We start from the raw sequence: 19,160 nt of genomic DNA on the forward strand, positions 1-19,160 counted from the left end.
ACATCTCCATAGCAGTAGACCCAATCTCCCCTGCACAACAGTAGGCAGAGAGCTTCCTCTCTTCACGGCTCTGCAGTTGATGAGCGGTGCTGAGCCCCCATGCAGGATTCCCGAATCATGCCCTGCCCTACCCTATCCATTGGAAAGGTACCCGTATTGTTGCATCAAAGGATCTCAGTGTCTGCAAAGACAAGGGAAAGTTTGACTTTCTTGGGGTGCTCTCTTCCCACGAATGATATTTCAGACATGTCCCTTCTGCTTCCAGTAATGTCCTAATAATGCACTGTTTTGCCACACTTTCTTGATGTAAACTGTTTCGGTCATACTCAAATTACTATAGCTCTTCTGAAGTAGTTTTTCTGCCCACAATGACCTTTAATAAGGAAACCAAGAATTTTTATTTTACACTCAGTTACAGTTCAGCTCCTAGGCAAAACTAGACATGTTTGTTTTAGCTTGTTTAATACCCATGGGAAAAGATGGAAGGAATAAAAATATGCTTGTTGAATGCAAAGAAAATGAGAATATTTTCCAATTTGTGTTCCCAGAAAGCCGATCTGGCGGTTGCTCCTCTCACTATCACCTACGTAAGGGAGAAAGTTATTGACTTCTCAAAACCCTTCATGACGCTGGGGATCAGTATTTTGTACCGGAAACCCAATGGCACAAATCCTGGTGTTTTCTCCTTTCTCAACCCTCTTTCTCCTGATATTTGGATGTATGTCCTCTTAGCCTGCCTTGGAGTCAGTTGTGTACTCTTTGTAATTGCAAGGTAAGTTTAAAGACTGTGTGAGAGACACAACCTCTTTACTTACCTCTTATCATATGTGTGTTGCACTAGTCACACAACATATACTCACTCCACTAATAACAATTTAATGATATTCTAGGAATTTTATCCAGTACCAAAAACATTGCATCCCAGAGGGGTTACCTTGCATTATTTTTATATGAAAATAAATATTCATAGTGTGGTGGGATTGTTCTTTACTTACAAGTTGAAGGGAGAAAAAATAAAATTGATAAAATTTGTCGTAAGTTACTTAATAGAAATGAAAATATTACATACAACTGCTTTTCAGCATATAGTTACTCCTTTATAAGCGCTGCACTTTTCAGCTAACAGTTCATACAGTTAAAAGCCAAGAGAGAATCTGAAAATCTTTGTTGCTGAAGGGTAGAAGTCAGCTCAGATCAATTCACTCTGAAAATTTAGGATAGCATAACAGAAAACCCAAGGGCTTGGCTCTGCAAGATGCTCCCATACCTCTCTCTAAAGTGAATTGTCACAGGAGGTGCAAAGCACAGTGTACTCTCACATCCCAAGTGAGAGCCATATTCAGGAAGGCACTTATGACCCAGTGGAGCATGTGTTTAACTTCAGTAGGACTTAAACTGGGCTTAAAATTAAGCAGATGCTGTCATGAATCAAGGCCTCTGCGAACAATGAACTCCTAACCCACAGAAGAGCGAACTACTAATAGAATACAAGAAGTTTAGAAACTAGGATGGGGGGGAGGGGGAATTGACTGATGAAAAGTTCAACAAATTGTGTTTAAAAACTAAAAAAGAAAAATATGAAAATCTGATGGACAGAGTTTAGCAATACTCCTTTCTTAGCAATTCTGGAGTCTGATGTTCCAATACCTTTCTTACATGAATAGTTCATATATAAGTAAACACATTAACGTCAATGCTACTACTAGTATGAATAAGGGTTAGTCATTTGAATAAAGGTTTGTGGGATCAGGCATCTACATTGCATATGAGACTTTCCAAGGTATCGCTTCCTTAGGAATTTCAATATTTTATATATAAAATATTAATTCAACATCCCTTGGATGCCATATTTGAAACATTAATTTTTTTTTCTGTTGGCATTTGATATCCATACTGTGATAGACCCAGGCCAGTTAGATACAGCAGAATAGCAGAAGGCAGATATAGTGGCCACTGGATTAATGGTTTTCTGTTCCCTGACTGACCAGTAGCAACTCTGGCAGTGAAAGGTTGGCTGCCAACAGCTGCTATCCATTAGGGTCCCTGGGCCAGAACCTGGAGTAGAGGGTGGGCCCGGGTTCCCCCCAACCCACCATTACAGAAACAGCTCCTGGGAGGGAAAAACAGGCCCCTGTCAGGACTGGAGGCTAAACTGTTTTGGCATGAGGCCGTAGGAGCAACAGAGACTGTGGGAATTCTCTCACCAACCTCCATTGCTGGCTTATGATGAAAAGGGCTCAGTAGACTGTATCCCTGGCCCTAGAGAGAGAGAGAGAGAAGGGCTATGTGGAGGGTTGCAGTGAGCCTCTGAAGCAAGCATAAACTGCCTGGAAGCACGGGACCCATAGGGACAAGGTTGGAGCTCTGCCACAATACTAAGACACTCTAAAAAGTCATATTTATTTTTACTTCTTCCACTATTTGGAATTATAATTTTCATCACTATTTTCGAACATTTTCCAATCCTCCCTCCTCCTCCCTAGGAATATACATACAAATATTTGTCTGGGTTATTGGTTTTTCCATTACCAACAATTTGTTTTTCTGCTAACACCTTGTAAAGCTTTTACCCCAGTTCTATTATGTATGAATATAAAATATGACATAATTCACACTAATGAAAGAAAAAGAGCATTTAGAGTAGATACTCCAAGAAAACACATTTCAAATCATGTAACTCTTCATGGTCTAACATTTATATAATAGCGATGGGATAATATATAAAGCTGTATTGTTGAAATTCTAAATATTCCTCATCTCAGAGTAAAGATACAATGTAAACATTTATTACAAAACTCTTGTAAATGTAAAACTCTTGAAACAATTAAAATTGTATCTTTTGATTCCAGAGACCACAATGAAAGACCAAATGTAATGAAATAGCATCATTATAATAGCCCCATGTTATTCATTCTGATGGTGTGTATTCACAGTATCTAATTTCCTATACAGCTCTGAGATGAGTTACGTAGTTCTTGTCATGAGTTCCCCCCATCCTGAATTATGATTTCTTTAAATTGGCGATCTCCCTTATTTACAAGAGCAGTCCCCACAGAGGTCAGTTTTTGATGTGGTTGTGTATTTCTTTACGGCCACAGAACAGCTTTCTTTTCAAGTGGACGCACTGTGCACTTTTTCATATACGTGAAACTTTGTCTGCTTGCTGGTTTCAGCACCCGTGCCCAAGGCAGACTACAGTGACAGAAGGGGGGGCAATTTGTGGGGTTTATTGTTGTGGTGTTTTAAACTGCTTAGAGTGTGCATAGAAGATCATGGGACCACTCATTAGTGTAGGTCCTGGGTACAGAAAGAGTTCATCCATCACTGACGGCTAATCTAATATCAGCCACAAGACTGCGTACAATTAGTCATGATTTCCCACAAGCTCTTGCAGTAGCTCACTGTACCATGAATAATAATTCTAACTGTGCACAAATTGTCATCTCATTCAGGGCTAATATTAAATCTGCCCAAGAGCGACAGATTAACTTCGTTCTGTTGTGTGCCAAGAATAAAAATATTTTTTCTTCTCCACATTAGCTGTGATTACACTAATAATATTCTGCTAAAATTTCTATCTGTTGCCACCTTTGTTTCATCAATGGCGGAAGAGCTAACATAGGCATCCATCAGTGATATAGACACAGCGTCCTCAAACTTTGCTCAGAGAAACCCTGCGTGAGGTACTGCTTAACTGCCAGCAACCTCCAACATTGTGTCTACACTACTGCTCCAACTGGTGGAAATGAATCAGTAGAAACAACAATGGAAATATTAACAGAAATTTCCTAGGTTAGCCAAGTCCTGGAATAGAATAATTGACCTGCCCCTCCTCTGTTCATTGCATTGACATTTCATATGGTACTTTGCACAGAATAAGGTGCATAACAAGTAAATCTGATATTTAATTCTAAAAGAGAATGAGTCACTGATATACTAGCAAAAAAAAATTTTTTTTAAATATGTACTGTAGGTACTTTTGCTCCTTGAATAATCAAAAGGTCATATAATAAAATAAAGCTTTCTGGTCTGGCAGAAGCAGTTCTGGTGACTGAATTTTATTGCTATTTTCTAGCAGTTGCCATTTTATTCCTTCTGTTGTTGATACACTTTTGTCTAAGCCACAGAACAGGTTTATTACTTAAAAGAATGCAAGAGCCCAGCCCTGCTCAATTTGCAGTGCAAGACTCCCAGCAAAAGATCAGGCACAATTACCGTTTTACACTCTTTACACTAACATGTCAACACTGTAATTCAGTGTGTGTGAATGCCCAACAGAAGGCCTTTGCACTTTGATGGCTTATGTGCAAGTTAGCTGGTGCACAGGGATGAGTTTCACCCTTTGTGCACAAATCTAGTTAAGAACAATTTCATTGATTGTAGAAAGGTGGCTTTCACTCTATTAGCACAGTGAAAAACTTGCTGGAATGTAATGGCTTGGGGTTTTTTGTTTTTGTTTTTTTAAATGGCGTATGTAGAAATGTTTTGTCTTTAATCTTTATATTGCCTCTTGCAATTATGTTTAACAACTATTGTACTAGTGGTGATGATATTGTTTAGTTAATGGCATCTTAAGCTACCTACTGTTTCAATTAGTACGTTCCTTACTATCAGTGTTCATTACTTCAGCTTAGTGTAGTGCTCTGGTTGCAAGAGTGCATAAATTCAAAGCTTAGTTATATTGCTGAAACAGTAATTAAAATGTATTAGCATGACATTGTCAATTAAAGCTATATTCATAAACTTCAGCAGGAATGCACCTAATATGCCCTGCAGAGCTGAGAAGCAACAGGCAGGGTACCATGGGGAGGAACAATCTTTAAAGTAACTTTGCCAACTGTTTTGCAGACCATAAGGGGGTATAGATTTTGCATTTTCAGCAAGGTTCACTGGGAATTAAGCACTATTCTTCCACTCATTAAGGGGAAACTGGATGCGTAATTCTCTATACATGATACTGAATATATACCCTTATGGTTTTTAAGGACTGAAACTACTCTCACAAAGTAGTTGTATAAATTAAATAATAATTTAACTTATTATTAAAGTGCTGTAACCTCACTATTGAAGAGAGGGACACAAAAATTAATATCTTAACACCAACAGGTCATGTAATATAGTTTTGGGGGTTTTTTTTGTCATGCCCAATGCCAGTTCTTTCTATAGAGAGTACTCCAAAGGCACTGTTTTTAGATCGCCCTTATTCTTTCATGCTTCACCGGGGAGCAGCTACATGGAATCAGTGCATCCCCCTCTCTGCAGGTCATCAATCGCATGGCTAGGGGAATGACTGGGAACTTTGAAAGAAACAGTACTCTTATATTTGAGGATTACAGTCAAAGAGCATTAGGATTAATGAAGTAGGGCTTATGCTAAAACTAGAGCTCTGAAAGCTCCTCCCTGCACTGCAGTGCTGCTCTGCAGCTTGCATACGGTAGCAGGACACATGTATATCCTTTAGTTTGGGTTATTTTCTTCATTAATCTTTTCATTTTCTGTATTCTTTAGCAGGTTTGCTGGCTAAGTGTGTATTTTATCTGATGTTTACAGACTGTTTCTGTTAACTACCACAGGTTTACACCCTATGAGTGGTATAACCCCCACCCGTGCAACCCTGACTCAGATGTGGTGGAAAACAATTTTACTTTACTAAATAGTTTCTGGTTTGGAGTTGGAGCTCTCATGCAGCAAGGTACACGGGTCACACATCATTATTGCACACATCCCACAGTCTGCTCAAGGGCTTCTGTGCTGGTAAACTCCACCATCTGTAGCTACCACATATATTATAAAACCTGATCTCAGAAATGAAAAAAGCAGATTACACAGTGAAGCGGGGATAGAGGGGGAAGGGAAATGAAACCAACACCTGCTTAAATACAAAATAAGGTAACTGCAGAAATTAGAAGGAAAAACATACAATAAAGTATAAAGTTGGCTGACTCATATGGGAGCTTCTGTGGACAAAACAAAATAATAGTCAGATGACTACAAAGGTATTTTTATCGATGATAAATCTAAAATCCCTACACGGAAAAAATCTCTATTCATGTAGGCTTCATCCCAATAGAGACAATAATAGCCATCGCGATTCTGGAACACATACTATAACAGCCAGTCAAAAGGTATTTCTTCGAAAGATTAAGTTTTGCTGGCAATTGTCAAACTTATTTAAAACCAAAAGAAAACCTATTTTTATTGGCTTTTCTGCAGGTTTGAGTCCCATCCTATTGTAAATGCAGCCAGCCTTAGAATTTAACCAAGTCAAGTCCCAGGTGCTGCTGAATTTTGGAAACTGCACACAGATACTCGCTTGACAATGAAGGGCAGCGAAGTGCACTTGATATGGGAAGTCAAGCAGATACATGTACAAAACACTTATGCTTATGGCATGTGTATACTGAGGCTTCCCATTAAAGGGCTGTATTGTATCAATATGGGGGTCCATTCAACATCTCTGAAAACATTTTTTGGGGGAAAAAAAGAGCAACACATAGAGGAGGTCACAGCAATACACTGGTAATAAATTCCCAAATATTTAAGAAAGGAACACCTACATTCATTCAGGTATAATTTATTTTCATAGGCATTAATACCAATTTGGATTTAGTAAACTAATAATAATACTGAAGGAATTTTTCTTAGGGTAGTGAAGAAATTTCACACTGTAACTAGGATAATACATGCATATAGTTTTATTGGTATATTCATAGGACACCTCCTCACCACAATTATTTTGAAAAAGATTGGAGATAAGGTGCTTTTGTTTTTTTCCAATGTATCTGAAGTACAGACTAAGGTTTTACAGTATCAGGCAGGTGTGTGTATATAATTGTGACTGCCTTGTGTGTGAGAGTGCCCCAAGGTTTTGTGTTTTTAATGTCCTGCCTTTTTGGAGTTTACCATCATCCACAGCAAACTGTGGGATGCAGTGTCTGCTAGTTACCACTACCTTGGGTACATGACAGTCAGCCCCAACCAGACTCTGCTTGTCTTTCAAGAAGCTTTACAAAAACGTTTGTAAGGCAAAGCAAATGTTTCCATGTACAAACTTGTGGTACGTGTGACTGTAAGTGCACCATCAGTAACATGTAGAGTTTGAACAAGAGATGAATGGTTGTTAACCTCTGCATCTATTGTTATGCTCTTTCTTGTTAACAGAAGCTGCTTGTTGTGCTTTATTGGAAGCCACTTGTTTGTTTAAATTTTAAAATGTGATGATCAGACTTTCTCTTTTCTACAGAGCGTGAGCAAAGTCTGGATCAGGATTGGCTGTCATGTCTGCCATTAAAAAAGCACTAGAGAGACTTCAGCAAGTATTGTCTCTGACCCTGAATCTTGCTAGTAACATTTTACTTAGATGTTGTTTCCCCATTCCCTTGAAGTTCTCAACCCAGATATTTCCTCTAGTCTTTGAAGGTATCCAAACATGGCATACTTCTAATTATAGTCAGCAAATTAATTTTTAAAAAAATGTATGGGAAACTATTACTTTTAAAAGCTCAAGTGACCTGCTAAGGCCCGAATTCAACGAAGTGTGTAAGCACAGTCTTACCTCTAAAGGTAGAGCTTAAGTCTCACAAGATTACATCAGTGAAACTAAACCATGTACTTACGCACTTTGTTGACTCAGGTTCCAAGAGATGGTGAATACTGAAAGAAATCACAGGCCTGATCCTGCAATATGCTGAACCCCACTCAACTCCTATTGACTTTTGTGAGAGTGGAGGGTGCTCAGCATCTTATAAGCCAGGGGACTGATCTTGTAATACTCAGTGGCAGGTTAAAATGTATTAGTTTAATTAGATTAAAGATTTTCTGTTTCATTTATACAACTAATTTGCCACTAGAGAAAACCACTGGAGTATTATTATTTTGCCAAAAAGCTACAGTAACCAAGAGTTTCTCCACTTCCATCTATTATCATGGACCTCTAATGATAAGGCTGCACTACCAGCTTTTACGGCAAGCGAAGGTCTCTGAAGTTTAGTTGGCTATTACTATTGCTATACACTAAAACTAAGCATTGTAACAGTGTCTAACTGCATCTTTTATATTCCTATACTAACTAGGCTTTTAGAAATGACATCTCCATGAAGATCTGAATCAGTATACGTAGCAGCCTGCTCTTACATTTGCTAGGTCAACTACAGTTTAAAAATACATCCTTAGGAGTAAATAACCATGTTTCACTACATTTAAAAAAATCTAGCCTGATAAAGCACCAAGAAAAGCACAATTAAACATAAATCTGGATGAATTCGCAGCTCTTGAAATGACACATTAAGATTCCCTAAATTAAATAGAAACCTCTACTTTTAGACTGTTGGCCTAGTTTAAAATCAGGACAACACAAAGGCTATATACAGCAGGAAGTCTGCTTTGCTGTTACCTCTCATAATTTGGTAGCTACATAAATGTACTCAGAGACCTGGGCTATGCTTAGCTCTGACCTTTAAGAGATGTACATATATTTATAAAAAGCTAAATTAAATCTGTTTGCCTGTGGTTTGGAAGATTATTACCCTTTCAGTTTTTGCTCAAATTGTAGAGAGTTTTTACGTTAAAATCTTCCAAGACATTTCAACCTTCAGACATTTCACAGAATGTATTTTAAGTTCCCACATAAATCATTAAGTAGCTCAGAAGACATAACACTTCAACAACAGGGACCTTTCTCTAATAACAATGAATATTAGTTAAATCAAATTCTGTACACACGCAGACCCCCAGTTCAGCCAGCACTTAAGCATTTGCTTAAGTCCATCCTTATTCAGAGTTAAGCATAGTGCATAAGTGTTTTGTTGAAGTGAAACTGAAGTCAGTTGACTATAAGCACACAATCAAGTGCATGTCTGAATCTGGGCCTTAAACCCCAGGCAATCCACTGAAGTCAGTGAGGTTGCTTACTGTGTCAGTCAGGGCAGAATTCGGCTTGTAATGTTTAGGAGTACAGTAACTCCTCACTTAAAGTCATCCCAGTTAACGTTGCTGATCAATTAGGGAACATGCTTGTTTAAAGTTGTACAATGCTCCCTTATAACGTTGTTTGGCTGTTACCTGCTTTGTCCACAGCTTGTAGGAAGAGAAGGTCGTTGCAGCTAGCGGGTGGGGGCTTGGAACCAGGGTGCACCGGCAGCTCCCTTATCAGCTCCCCTAAGTTCCATGTGCAGCAGCAGCCCAGCAAGCTATTAATTGCCGGCAGTTCAGCTGTCCCTCTCCCCACTGCCATGTGCGGCTCCTGCCCTCTGCCTTGGAGCTGCTCCTGGGAGCCTCCTACTTGCTATGCAGGAGACCGAGGGCGGGGGGGGGGGGGGAAAGACAGAGGGATGCTCATGTCAGGGTGTCCCCCTACTCCTGCCCTCCACTTACCCCTTCTCCATATAAAGCAGGGTGGGGACAGGATAGGGCTCAGGATGGAGGGAGCGTGCTGGCCGCAGCTGCTATCTCAACTTCCTGATCTTTTTAAAGGCAATGTGCTTAGAATGGTGTCAGCATACTTAAAGGGGCAATGCGCATCTGTCTGCCATGCTGTCTCCCCTCCCCTCCCCTCCATTCGTGCTGCCTTGTAGAGGGAGGCTACATTAACAACAATGTGTTAACCCTGGAGGGCTCAGCCGAATGCTAGTTCATTTAGCAGTAAGGCATTCCCTGGGAAATATCCCACCTCCTCCACCCTCTAACTTCACCACCTCAACTAAACTTCACAATCATCATTGATGTGTACAGTATTAAATTGTTTGTTTAAAACTTATACTGTGTGTGTATTTAAAAAATATATAGATTTTTGTCTAGTGAAAAAATTTCCCTGGTACCTAACCCCCCTATTTACATTAATTCTTATGGGGAAATTGGATTCGCTTAACATCATTTTGCTTAAAGTCGCATTTTTCAGGAACATAACGACAAAGTTAAGCAAGGAGTTACTGTACTTTGCTTCACAGCTGGGATCAAATTCAACCCTCCTGCGCCAATTACATGACCTTAAAAAGTAAAATGAAACATACAAATTATCCATTTATTTTCCTAGTCTCATGATGTGAGATGTGCAGTCGGATGTGCTAATGCCATTTCAGTCATCATTCTGTCCTTTAAACTGGGATTAATTTATTATTCATAACATTGCACCATCATGTAGAGATCCAGAAGGGACTGTATAATTGCTTTAACTTTAAAACAAAGTATAGGCTTATAAAAAGACATATTTTAGGTCTTGACCCCTGCAGCCCTTATTCACGTGAGTAAGTCCCAGTGACTTTACTGGAACACTATTGACTGCAGTGATACTGTTTGTCTGAGTGAGGGCTGCAGGACCGTACATACCTGGATGTGTAGATAATAGACACAGGGTAAAGCCATCTTTTTAAGCATTTCCTCTAAATAGGAAATAATGGGAATGGGATACAGTAGAACCTCAGAGTTACGAACACCAGAGTTACAAAGTGACTGGTCAACCACACATCTCATTTGGAACCAGAAGTATGCAATCAGGCAGCAGCAAAGAAATTAAATACAGTACAGTACTGTGTTAAATGTAAACTACTAACAAAATAAAGGGAAGGCAGTATTTTTCTTCTGCAAAGTGAAGTTTCAAAGCTGTATTAAGTCAATGCTCAGTTGTAAACTTTTGAAAGACCAACAATAACGTTTTGTTCAGAGTTACAAACATTTCGGAGTTACAAGTAACCTCCATTCCCGAGATGTTAGAAACTCTGAGGTTCTACTGTATTGTTGTTCTTAAGGCTTAAAGCCTCATTACAATACTTGTAACAAGCAGTTAAGATACAGATAAATTATTAGTATAGGCTAGGAGTCTAAAAGGTTAACTCCAAGATGACATTATCTCAAAGACAAATTGGTGTTCAGACCCATGGATAATCATGTGTGTGTTAGGTATCATGGCATACATCCCCTTCAAAGTATGTTATTATAAATGTTAGCTGTACATATGCGAGATTACTGTGTAGATTTTTTTATTATTCTGTGGTTCATAAATGTATTATGCTCCTAAAAATAATCTACTGCCAGAGAAAGACTTCTTTCAACATGTTTTAATATGATTGTTTTGATGATATTATAACAGGATCAGAGCTGATGCCCAAAGCTCTTTCTACCAGAATAGTTGGAGGAATATGGTGGTTTTTCACCTTAATCATAATCTCATCCTACACTGCCAATTTGGCTGCCTTCCTGACAGTTGAGAGAATGGAATCCCCCATCGATTCAGCAGATGATTTGGCAAAGCAAACCAAGATAGAATATGGGGCTGTTAGAGACGGATCAACAATGACCTTCTTCAAGGTAAGATGGTGCCAAGTGGGTTTGCACTGTAAGAATTGTAACCTTTCACTAATAGATTCTGAAACGTGGAACAGAATGAGAATTTCTGAAAACATTAGTTCAGGAAAATTTAGCAGTTATAACAAATCCCTAATCCACAGAACGTCCTCCAGGAATCTACACCTCAGTGATGGGGAAGGTTGTGTTATATGCATGTTTCCTTCTGCCAACCAGCAGGAAACCGCCATAAATAGATTACAGTGTGACACTGTACTACCTTTAGTGAAAGGTCCTCAGTACCGTGGCACCCACTGCTCCCTAAGAATGGAGGGCTCCGGGGCAGCTACAATCTGGAAAGTCCCCGCTAGAACAGGTCCAATACAAGAAGGGAAAAAGGACTCTGGAACAATGTATAGGCACAAAGTCTCTGCTGGAATAGCCCCATGCCTCTAGTGAATCCCCCAAGATCTATACAGTCTGGGGCCCAACTGCCTCCTCTTTTTGAGAAAGGCAAACCCATGCCCTAGCCAAAAGAATTTAGTGAAAACTCTGCGAGGAGGACATCTGCAGTTTTGTCCCATCAGGGCCCACTACCACTAGCTATTCTTCAGTCTTCAAAAGGGGACTGTTAGGCCCAAAGTTTATAACAAGTAATTCGCTAAGATAGCTTTTCAAGATCAAGTAGCCATTAGCAAAATACAACTGTCAATCAAAATAATAGTTCATTTGCTTTTAAAAGATATAAAAAGAATATAGATTTAAAGTTTAATAAATAATAATAGAGAGCATTTTCTAGTGCAATTGCTTCTGCAGATAACTAAATTCCTTTTGATGATCAACATTAATTACATATAAAATGAGTGGATCTCCTAAAATGTCAATGCATATACCAGCAAATTATAAATATGGAAAATGTACAAAAAACATCCCACGGCAGTTAGCAGCTTTGTTGGCACACCCAGCAGGAAATCCAAGGATTGAATGTACCTAGGTAAGTATTAATATCCTACTCCTCAGTATGGCATCTGAGCATCTTTTAACTAGCCTTTAGGAAGAAGTCCTTCCAAAGAGAATGAGTCACAGTGGTGAAGCAACATGTGGAAAAAATACCTTCTGCTACCTGTGTCCTAGATGTTCTGTGAATGAACAATTTCAGTTTCTGCTGTTGTCAGTTTGACATCTTAAGTGACTATTTTAAAAAGGTCTGTGGCAGACCTGGGAATTTAACCCAGATGTCTCAAATCCCAGCACAGTACCTTAACCACAAGACTATCTTCAGATGAAGATAGATTCTTATATACAAATAAAGGAAAGTTAATGGATTGCAGTTCAAATATTTGGATCATGTCTCCAAACTAGTAATTTTCAAAAAAGATTCTGCAGTAGTTTGCTACATCTTACATGGCCACCCTGCTTTTAGCAGTTAAGGGTAAATTCCTCTCTTGTTGCCCCCGCTTACTTCCATCTAGAGTGGAGAGGTGACTGTGTTATTGAATAAGAGAATAAACTATGCTTTTTTCAAAGCCTAATTATTTAATCAGTTTTTGAAATGACAAGTTGAAATCTCTATTAACATATGCTGGGAAACAACTCGAGAACACAAAGTAACTACAGTATCACTTATTTTAATAAGGAACACCTATTAGGCTGGTTAGTAGTTTTTGCTACTACTTAAGACCCCAGTAAAATTCCTTAGCCCAATTTCCTCTCTCTGGCCAAGAAAGGTCACCACAATGCAGGGCCTTAAAAGATGAATCTGCGCAAAGAGGGACTCCACAATTGTAGCTCCTGCTCTATAGCAGAGGAAATCACAGGCATACTCTAAGCATTGTGAAATCAGAACAAGTTTCCCAAAGCAGCTTCCAGTTTTGCACTGGCTTTTTAGACACAAATAAGAGGGTGTAATTTTGCAGGCACAAATAAAGATGGATCAATTTTTTTAATATAATTATTTTTAGCATTTAGACATCTAAATGAGGTTTCAAATCAGGTAATTAGGTATCAATGTTCTACAAAATGCACCCATGCTTGTGTGTGTCTGCAATTATATACAGACACACACATGCAAATAGATGAATGCTAGAAATAATTTCTGCGAGAATGGACCTGAATTAGTTGGAAGAGTAAAGGTAATGTGGTGAAAGGTGCATGGACAAATGCAATTTCACATTTATATCACTGCTACACATGCAATACAACTAATAAATTATATACAGTACCTCTTAGAAGAGCTAAAGAGATCACTGCTTCATTGTGCTAGGTCAGTATAAAAACAAAGCAAGGAGCCAGACCCTGCCCTGAAGAGCTTACAGCCTAAACAGACCAGAGAGACAATGGGTGGGAAGGGAAACAGAAGTACAGACAGAGAAAATGACTTGCCCAAAATAACACACAGTAGGTTAATGCAGTTTTTTAGTGTGTAATTATTTGTAAAGCATCAGAGATGTACATTGTACTTTACAGACAGAGAAGAGACAAATCCATGTCCCCCAGGTGCTTTCAGTCTAAATGTTATATATACAAAGATATATATTATTTATAACCTACTGTGTGTTATGCCACTGAACATTTCTGCAAATCAGACCCTGGACTCTCAACCCAGGCATCCAGAAATGAGGAATACAGCTGCGAGAGGCTGGTTTAAATGACTTGCCTAGCATCACATAGGAACAATGGCCCAGATCCACAAAGATATATAGGTACTTAAACCCCTAAGTTCCACTGCTAACCACAAAACTGTAGCTCTCGCAAAACCTATACTCACTTGGCGCCTACGTTTTCAGGGTAAAAGTTCCCTAGGTGCCTTCATTTCTGCCTCTGGGCATGTGCCTCACAATAGGCATCTGGATGTCTAAGGCCCGGAGTGATCCACAAAATGGGGGAAGATAAGTGCTCCTCCCCCTATCTCCTCCCTACCTGTGCGGCCTGAGCAGAGGCTACCTACAAGATCAGTCCTATACAAAATTTGGGAGGGAAAGGGGTCGTGTCCCCCTTATTACTTTTAGCCTAGTGGTTAGTACACTCCCCTGGTATGTTGTAGACCCATGTTCAATTCCTCCCTCCCTGCCAAATAGGGGAGAAAGGATCTGAACAGAGATTTCCCCCCTCTCTCAGAAGACTACCCTAACCACTGAACTATGAAACATTCTGATGTGGGCTCAATCTCTCCTGTTGAAGCTGTTCAACTGAAACTCCTAAGTCTTTTAGCGTATCCCTGTGTGTATCTGGGCCTTTGGGGCAGAGAAAGGGCTAGAATCCAACTCTCCAGGGCAGCATTCAACTGCCTTAACCATGAGAGCCTCCTCTTGTAATTCCCTGCTCCATTCACCATGCATCTTCCAACTTCTGCACCAAATGGAGCAGGAATCCTATGGACAAACAGTCTCCTTAACTACGCAACCTTGATTCACCCCATTTTGTGCACTCACTGAGGCAATGATGCTGTGGAAAAAAGAGTTACGTGATCATGTAATTAAAGAGTGTGTCATAATGCACATGCACAAGGGGGCTGAATTAAGGTTTCCCAGGCTGTTTTAATTCTGGCATTTCCTAACTTTTGAGTGCTTGACTTTGCAACCTTAATGACGTTTTAATATAGTTGTTAGTGTGTCATTTCCTAGGGTTTTAAAAAAGTTAACTGAAAAATTAGAAGTTCCATCAGGTGGCATCACATTGGCACCCACATGGGTCATCAGCAGGATTGGAACCTTTAGATCCACCATAAAGACCTCTGCCACTTTAGCAAATGCAATAGTGTCCTGAGGCTGACACTGAGCACGAGAAATTTAGGCCAAACAGTCAAATGCTGACAAAGTTTAAAGCACAGGTTCTTATAATGGCAAGTGTCAGTCAACCTGATTAATTGGCAGTTCTACCAGCCCCAGCTGTAATTTTATATATATAAGCTATACATTACCATGTAAAGTCAGGGAAGAGCTGGCTTACTTCTGGGGGAGGAAGAAAGAAATGCTGCGATTTCCCTCCCCCATATTTCTAATAAATCATTTCAGGCCTGACCCTGCAATGTGCTGACAGCTCTCAACTCAAGGGATGTCACTGGGAGTTGAGAGCCCTCAGAGGATTGTGTTTACTATAAATTACGATGGGCGCACAAAAGAGCAGATATTGCAAAATAATTCAGAGCCACAGTAGAAACAAAGGGCAGTTATATTTTTAATTTAAGAGCAAGCCTTCCTATTTTATTTTTTTAAATAAACTTTCATAGGACAGGAGATATCTAAATATCAAAAATATTTCTCCCTAAGATGATACTGCAGTCTACTGGCTTCAAATGGTTTCCCAGCTTGCAATACTATTAGCTGAATGGGGCACAGTGGATATTATGGTAACCAATAGGTTATGAGGTTCAAGTTGCTCAGTTAAAAGAAAGACTTTGTCCCTCAAAATAGGTTCCTAGGAAACTCATAATAGGAAGAAAAACAGATGGAGGGGGGCCAAGCTCCCTGTACTAGATGGCTGCTGTAACAGGTGGGGGACGTCTAAGAGAAATGTATGATGGTGAAGTGGGAAGATAATGGTTTTCAGTTCAAGAGAACGTAAGTGCTGTGAGTTTCCTAGTGATCAGACATGAGCAGCCGTAGAAGATCAATGATTATTAGGCTCACAGTAGAAGTTCCAGGGGGGACATATGAAAAAGTCCTGTCCCTTTGCAGAAAGCGATTGTGGAGGAGATGTGGTCTTGAGTTCACAAGGCCCAGGGTTCTGTTCCAGGCCAGTCTGGCTAGAAGGCAGTGGGTGGGTGGGGGGATGGTATTGGCCTTAGTGGACTCAGGGAGTCCCAAATATCAGTGGAGTAGAGTCCAAGTGGATAAATGTCCTGCCCACGAGCCTGGTATGTTTTCCTGGGGAGTTTCCTGCCCTTCAGAAAATGCCGAGATGATTAGGGAGGTCGCTTGTGGCCACCAAAATAGAAACAAGGCATGCAGCAGCAGTAGTCACCACAGCAGTGAGTCTGGGTCTTGTAGCAGCAGCATAGCTCTTCAGGAGCTTAGCCCTTACTAGGTTGCAAGGACAAAAGAGCATACAGCGGGCATTCTTTAAACGTGTATTCTCTTTTGGAGGAATAGCAGCCGTGTTAGTCTGTATTCGCAAAAAGAAAAGGAGTACTTGTGGCACCTTAGAGACTAACCCACCCCCACCGTTCCTCAGACGTTCTTGTCAACTGCTGGAAATGGCCCACCTTGATTATCACTACAAAAGGTCATCCTCCCCCGCTCTCCTGCTGGTAATAGCTTATCTTAAGTGATCACTCTCATTACAGTGTGTATGGTTTCATGTTCTCTATGTCTATAAATCTCCCCACTGTATTTTCCATTTTCCACTGAATGTATCTGATGAAGTGAACTGTAGCTCACAAAAGCTTATGCTCGAATACATTTGTTAGTCTCTAAGGTGGCACAAGATACTCCTTGTGTTTCAAATGGGAAATACCAGGAGAACCACTCTCTTTCAAACAGTGATGAGCTGCCAAAATCTGAAGAACTGGTTCCTTCAGTTGCTCTGGGTCTTCGGCGGCACTGAAGAACCTGCCGCCGAAGACCCAGAGCGAGTAAAGGGCCCGCTGCCAAAGTGTTGCCAAAGACCGGGACCACCGCCAGGTGAGTGAAAATTAAAAATGGGATTCTCAGCCAGGGGAGCCTCCCCAGCTGGGAGCTCAGGTGGGCCGGACAGGACAGTCCTGAGGGCCGGATGTGGCCACTGGGCTGGAGTTTGCCCACCCCTTTAACAACCGGTTCTAAACCGGCTTCAAAATTTAACAACCAGTTCGAGTGAACTGGTGTGAACCAGCTCCAGCTCACCACTGCTTTCAAACCTGTAGAAAACTTTAGGGCACACCCACTGTTCCAGGCTCTCTTTGTGATGAAAGATAGGTGACAGGGTATCACGTGCCCTACATGAGATGCAGAGTCATTTTCTTGACTCCCCTTAGCAGTCAGTCCAGATTGGGCTGATTAGTTCTAATCTATGGAATGTAAGACCTAGATAACTCCTTAAAAGTAAAAAGAAGTAGGAGGAGGGGTAGAAGTGGAAAGGTCCTGCAGAAAGAAATCCTAGGACCAGCTGGACTTTAGAGAAAGCCCAAGCTTACATTTATAACTCCTTTAAAACAGTAAAAGGAAACCCCAAGAAGGGGGTATTTTTAGAAGCTATCCAGTGTATAGGGAATATAGTAGAAGCAGGTTGGGAAAACATGTTTACATCACTTGTCTAGGAACTCTGTTTGAATTTATTCAGTCCCACGCCCACTCACATTCCAGTTGTTGGTTTATAATACACACAGAATACAAACACACACTTCTGAGCATATTTCCACTCCTGTGTTGAATACCTTATACTAGCTTCAATAGAAACTCCAAGCCGCTACACATTTCTCAAAAAATATATTTTAGAGTAATAGTTGCTTTAAGAAATGCATGCATTTATCCCGGCTAGACCCATGCAAAGACAGGCCATTCCATTTCATGGAAGATCTGTTTCAAAATCTATTTTGTCCCAAGTAGGACCCCCACAAAATTGAAATTCTCCTCAAAGGCACCCTGCCCTGCGGCCATGGACCTTGGAAACCCGGTTCCCCAGCAGCTGGGTAGAAACATGCTTGGGTTCCATCAGAACTGTCTCCACAAAATGCTTCAGTTTTGCTAAGTCAGCAAATTCTGATGAAAACCGATCTCACCCAAAGTTTTGCAACCAGCTCTTCTTGTAATTCTATCAATTTGTTCTGTTTTCTCACTTTTTTTTTGGCTCATCTGTAATAATTGATGTTTAATCTCCCATTCTGAAGCTTGCAAAATCCTGCCTTCTGCTATGCATATACAGCTCCATTGAAATCAGTCAGTCCTGCATCTGCACCCGAAGAGCAGAAATTTGAAGGTCATCCTTAGTGGAGAAATCTGTGTGGGTGAGGGGGCATGGCAGGAGAGAGAAAAGAGGGGGGGTGGGATTTGCATAGCAGGAAGCTACAATATCTTTCGCAAACTCATCTGCATACAGAATACATTATTCCTATAACCTCTGTAGGTCTATATCAGTCTCAAACTACCCTATAAAGTGTATCAGTTTCAAAAATATATTACTAATTAGGGTAAAAAATGGCTTGTACTAACTGAGAAGAAACTGAGCAGATCCATTTAACCTTCAAAGTTTAGCATTGTCCTCTGACTGACCAAACTTAGAGTAGAATTAGAAGAAATATTAAGCCCCAAACTTCAGAGTCAAAGAAATTTTGCTTAAAAGTTTAATACTCAATCAAGTAGAAAGTCAATATCTAATATGAGCTGCCATGCAAAGTAGTGTTTAATAAGAACATACTAACTCTACCCAATGATCCTAAAAATGGTCAGGAGACAGACTGACAATATCCTGCACAAATCTTATGAAATTAAGATAAAATGTATTGAATTAAGTTAAACCTTATTGATTTGGGGTCAATACTTTTGGGGGTCCATTGTATTAAAAAGGCAGTTGTGTATGTGTTTTTTGTGGAATTATATGGCACCTTCTCTAGTGGGGGGGGGGTGCTAATGCACTTCCTATCAACGCTGAAGCCACCCCCCTGGAGAGGTGTGCACTTACTACTGTAGTTCAAACTAGATTCTCTAGGGGCCAACAGACCAAGAAAGGGTTTTTTGGATAAATAGCCTGGTTTTAAACGGCCTTAGGGCTTTCTTCCTGATCCAGCAAACAGACAGGACCCTGGTTCACAGAAAGCCCCAGTCCTCAGGGTAGGAGGGAAGGACTGGGCCTATGGAGGCTCCATTAGGCTGGGTGCTCATTCTGAGTTGAAGATGTGAGAGCTTGTAACCACAAGCCAGTCCCTTAGGTGTGGGTTTGAAGAACTGTTCCTGCCAGAATACATTTTC

At 40.3% G+C, this 19,160-nt stretch overlaps 1 protein-coding gene across 4 annotated transcripts in view; it reads left to right on the plus strand.

Moving 5' to 3' along the window:
• Nucleotides 1-19,160, plus strand: part of GRIK1 (glutamate ionotropic receptor kainate type subunit 1) — a 230,244-nt gene that overhangs the window by 188,574 nt on the left and 22,510 nt on the right. For 3 of the 4 annotated variants that reach the window (XM_084617633.1, XM_084617632.1, XM_084617634.1), the window contains exons 11-13: nt 549-772; nt 5,574-5,692; nt 11,084-11,301. In XM_084617633.1, coding sequence (XP_084473759.1) covers nt 549-772; nt 5,574-5,692; nt 11,084-11,301 — 561 coding nt within the window. The remainder of the gene's footprint in view (nt 1-548; nt 773-5,573; nt 5,693-11,083; nt 11,302-19,160) is intronic. The other variant, XR_014709971.1, reaches the window with a different exon arrangement.

Source organism: Lepidochelys olivacea (assembly GCF_965140295.1).
Source record: "Lepidochelys olivacea isolate rLepOli2 genome assembly, chromosome: 1".
In the NCBI taxonomy this organism is placed as follows: Eukaryota; Metazoa; Chordata; order Testudines; family Cheloniidae; genus Lepidochelys; species Lepidochelys olivacea.